At 39.7% G+C, this 4,562-nt stretch overlaps 1 protein-coding gene across 1 annotated transcript in view; it reads right to left on the bottom strand.

Annotated features, from left to right (window-relative positions):
• Window positions 1-547: 547 nt before the first annotated feature.
• Window positions 548-4,562, bottom strand: part of LOC107668476 (potassium/sodium hyperpolarization-activated cyclic nucleotide-gated channel 1-like) — a 97,252-nt gene continuing 93,237 nt past the window's right edge. Inside the window, exon 8 of the mRNA XM_016460347.1 lies at window positions 548-2,000. Within this exon, the coding sequence (XP_016315833.1) occupies window positions 550-2,000 (1,451 nt within the window). The 3' untranslated portion in view covers window positions 548-549. The remainder of the gene's footprint in view (window positions 2,001-4,562) is intronic.

Here is a 4,562-nt window from a genome sequence, read left to right as displayed (position 1 = left end):
TCCCAAAACATTTGTAGGATGAATAAACAGGTACAACCCCTTAAACACAACCCTTTAGATTCAAGATCAGCAATATGTGATCCTCTTTAGGGCGACTAAAAAGGATATTTTCATATGCAGGCGTGAGTGCATAGGTTCCTGCAGAAGAGTCTTTCTGTCCATGTCAATATTAATGACCAAACTCTTGTGGATGAATATACTTGGCATAGGTATAAAATAAACAATTGTCCTTTAGGTCTCAATATATGTAGCATTTCACACCCTCCTATATACTGATTAACATATATTTAAATATATAATTCCATATATATATATATATATATATATATATATTCATGAGTGAAAAAGGAGAATAACAAAGCAAAAGGAAAGAAATCTAGAGCTCTTAAGTTAACTCGGTAGTTCTTATCTTCTTAAAATCACAGTAATATTTAGATATCTGAAATGATTAAAACACAGTGCCGATACAGAGATAACGAAAGAAAAGGTCAAACGCCACACAGAGGAAGATCGCTATTACTGAGTTAGTTAGGAGGGTGTGATTTAGCTTCACAAATTGGAAGGGAGTTTCGAACGGAGCGGTTCTAGTTCGGACGGGTGGCTGTCGGAGAGAGAAAGTGCAGGTGACGTCCCTATAGAATGAGCCTGGCCTCGAGAGCCCGGAGAAGTCTGTATGGGGGCGACCATGTGCCCTGATACGGAGCTACAGGGTTTGGGGATTAGCGTCGGGGACGAATACGGGGAGAGGCAGTAACCGGGCTCCCAAGGGGAAGACTGACCCGCTGCCTCTGCAGGGTGGGAGCTGGACAGCATGTTCAAATCCTCATAAAAGCGGCCCAACAGAGAGTCTGTGCCGGAAGAGTGGTGACCCGGGAGTTGGCCGGGACATGAGGACTGCGGGAGAAGCAGGGAGGTGTGAGAGCCGGCGGCGCTGGAAGGGTCACTGTAGTGGAAAGTTCTCCTCGTGACAGGGCTCTGGATGGTCGGACTTGGGGCCAGGGGGCTGTAGCACGGCGAGGTGTTCGCTGAGCCGTACTGAGCGAGCAAGGCCAACGCTGACCTTTCTAAAGGAAGGTAAGCGGATAAAGCGGGCGGGATCTGAGATGACGTGGAACTCTCGGGGGCTTGGGAACGGCTGGACGAAGGCGATCCAGGTGGGGGAGTGTGGAAGAGGTTCAACCCAGTGGAAGTCTTGCCCCCTCCGGTAGCAAACTGCTGCAGGGAACCCGTTTGAGAGGGTTTTGGTGGGGGTTGGCCGTGCAACAACTGACTGGGGGCGTGACTGAACAAGCCCGTGGAAAGAGGGCTAGTATTGGATGAGGTTGTAGCCAGGATCCCAGCTGGAAATCCACCAGCTGCCGACGCTCCTTTTTGGAGATGTCCTGATTGCGGAGGAGTGCTGGGGGCGATGGCTTGCTTTTGTCTTGGCTGCGAATGAAGCTGTGCGGTGCTAGAAGTCGGTGGCGCCGATGAAGAAGAGTAGCTTCCGAATGTGAACAACGAAATTCCGGCTTGCTGGCTGGAACCGGTGGCGCCTGATGAGTGCTGCATCCGGAGGGATGCAAGAAGAGGCGTATCGACTCCCGGACGAATCTTTGATGGGGAACCGGATGGAGAGTCACCAGCCGATCCGAAACCTCCCAATTTTGGTGCGTCTGTCTGAAACCTCTTACGCTGGCTGGGTGGCTCGTTTCTCGATCCGAGAACGGAAACCGGAGGTCGGAAGAGAGTGGCGGGTAGATGGGGGTGGTGGGTTAGTGCAATAGCGACCGATGTGGTGGCGGCAGCAGCTTGTAGAGGCGCTTGGATCAGGGGAGCCCAGATGACGGGAGTAGGGGACGGAGGAGCAGGCGGCGATGGACTCTGCATCAGACTGGCGCAGAGAGCCATGTCCCGATCGTGCTGCACAATCTGCTGGATGATCTCACTTTCCTGGTAGTTCAAAACCCCTGAATTCAAATCATGCTGGACCTTGTGTTGGAGAATAGAGTTCTTCTTCCCTAAGAGATGAAAGACAAAATAAATCTGATTTGTAGTCAGCAGAAAACATTTCTGTTATAAATTTAAGAAACAACACTACAAAAAAGTACTGTGACATGATAGCATGGTAATACCATGGTTTTGTTGTAATTCTATATTCTGTTCTATAATTCTATGGTATATGAATATGAATATCGTTCATTACCATTGTATATATCAAAGTCCTGCGGTATTACCATTGTTTAGACAAGATGGCATGGTAATACCATGGTTTGCTGTTTATTATTCTATGGTATATGAATATGAATATCGTTCATTACCATTGTATATATCAAAGTCCTGCGGTATTACCATTGTTTAGACAAGATGGCATGGTAATACCATGGTTTGCTGTTTATTATTCTATGGTATATGAATATGGTGATCATTAGGTACCATGGTTGTTTTGGACATGATAGCATGGTAATACCATGGTTTTGCTATAACACTATATTATGTTCTATAATTCTATGGTATATGAATATGGTAATCATTTAGTACCATGGTATATATCAAAGTACCAGGGTATTACCCTGTTTTTTTGTACATTATAGCATGGTAATACCGTGGTTTTGTTGTAACTCTATATTCTGTTCTATAATTCTATGGTATGTGAATATGGTAATCGTTCAGTACCATGGTACAGTACATATCAAAGTACTGCGGTATTACCATGTTTTAGACATGAAAGCATGCTAATACCATTGTTTTGTTGTAACTATATTCTGTTCTATAATTCTATGGTATATGAATATGATAATCAGTTCAGTACCATGGGATATATCAAAGTATCATAGTGTCCCAACTTTGTTCCAGAATTTCTCATAACAATAGATCGTTAAAAGTAGATGACATATTGATGAGATATTTAATTTTTGTAAATGTATTTTTATTAAAATTTAGAATGAATTTTTAAATGAAAATGTCTTAATTTTAATTAAGAGCACTATAAATAACTATATTATTATATTCATTTATATTTACAATATATTAAGAGCACAATATACAGTATAATTCATCTTAATTATTATTATTCAGATTTATAGGTTTTTTCTAACACTTCAGGTATGCTATATATATATATATATGTGAAAACCCAGCTAAAGTATTTTTTTATTTTTTGTGATTTACTGTTTTCTACATAAACACATCCTTCATAAAGATGTAGAACATTCTGTGAAAATATAACCTTTATATCTTTAATATTGAGTAAGGCCATGTCAAAGATTGAAATCATAGTGAAATTAATGGTTGAAATCAAACTTTGATGCTTGTTATCTCATAATTAGATTTTGAGACTTTAGCCTGGATTTCACAGACAGGGTCACATATATGGTCTACATATATAAGGTTTATGAATATCAGTACTAAGTCATTTGTTAGTATTTCAGCTGCACTGCACTCTTCCTTCAAACGGATCATGGCTTTTTTAATAATACCCACCAAAAATGGTATTATTCACCCTCAGGCCATGCCTTGAATATTAAATATCAAACGCAGCACTCTGTTCGATCTGTCTACTGTTTCATCAGCGCTTTGATTCATCTCACACTCCACACCGCCCTTGTTAAAAAGGTCTGCTGTGTCCAGGAGCCTGGGCTGACCGTCCTCACTGCTGAGCCCCAGATAAGAAAGAGTACAAAAACAGAGTGCAGACACGACCTCTACCTTACGCAGGACTGATATAAACAAGAGACCAAGAGCCTGGATGAGCAGAGGCACTTTGCTATGTTTGGTAATGTCAGGCTATCACTTACTACTGTAATCACACTGGGCCGGTGCGGAGCCGAGCACGACACAAGAGACTTTTGATCTTCAGGCAAATAAAAAAAAAAAAGTTCCTTTACAGAGTGCACTTGATGTAATTCACTCTCCAGCTGTGCTAAACCTAATTTCTGAACTTTTCTGAATTGAGTGAATTTCACAAAAATATATCTAGGTCCTAAAGGGGGATATATATGGTAGCCTAGCACTTTAGGGACCAATTCTCACTATTAACTAGTTGTGTATTAGCATGCATATTACTAGTACATTGGCTGTTTATTAGTATTTATAAAGCACATATAAATGGCTTATTCTGCATGATCATATTTTAGATCCCTTAATCCTACTGCAAACCTAAACTTAACAACTACCTTACTAACTATTAATAAGCAGCAAATTATTTAGGCTAATTAGGCTAACCGAGACTTGTCATTTGCACTTACATATTGTTGCTCTGAAATGCATATTTCATAACAATATTACATATTGTTAGTTTTGATTGCTTTTGGATAAAAGCGTCTGCTAACTGACTAAATGTAAATGTAATAAATGTAAAAAAAAATTATATAACTAAAATAAATATTTAAAAATAAACCATTAAAAAATGAAATAAATAAAATTTATAATTTTTATAAAAATGATTTTTTTAAATTAAATTTTTTATAATTATTATTTTTTATTATTATTTATAATGAAATAAACCATTTGCATATCATTGCTCTTTTGTTGATTTTGATTGCTTCCATTGACCTCATTTGTAAGTCGCTTTGGATAAAAGC

This window comes from Sinocyclocheilus anshuiensis, unplaced genomic scaffold (assembly GCF_001515605.1).
Source record: "Sinocyclocheilus anshuiensis isolate Anshui unplaced genomic scaffold, SAMN03320099.WGS_v1.1 scaffold2085, whole genome shotgun sequence".
Classification (NCBI taxonomy): Eukaryota; Metazoa; Chordata; class Actinopteri; order Cypriniformes; family Cyprinidae; genus Sinocyclocheilus; species Sinocyclocheilus anshuiensis.
The sequence above is the reverse complement of the archived record's forward strand: the minus strand, read 5'-3'. Positions and strand labels throughout refer to the sequence as shown.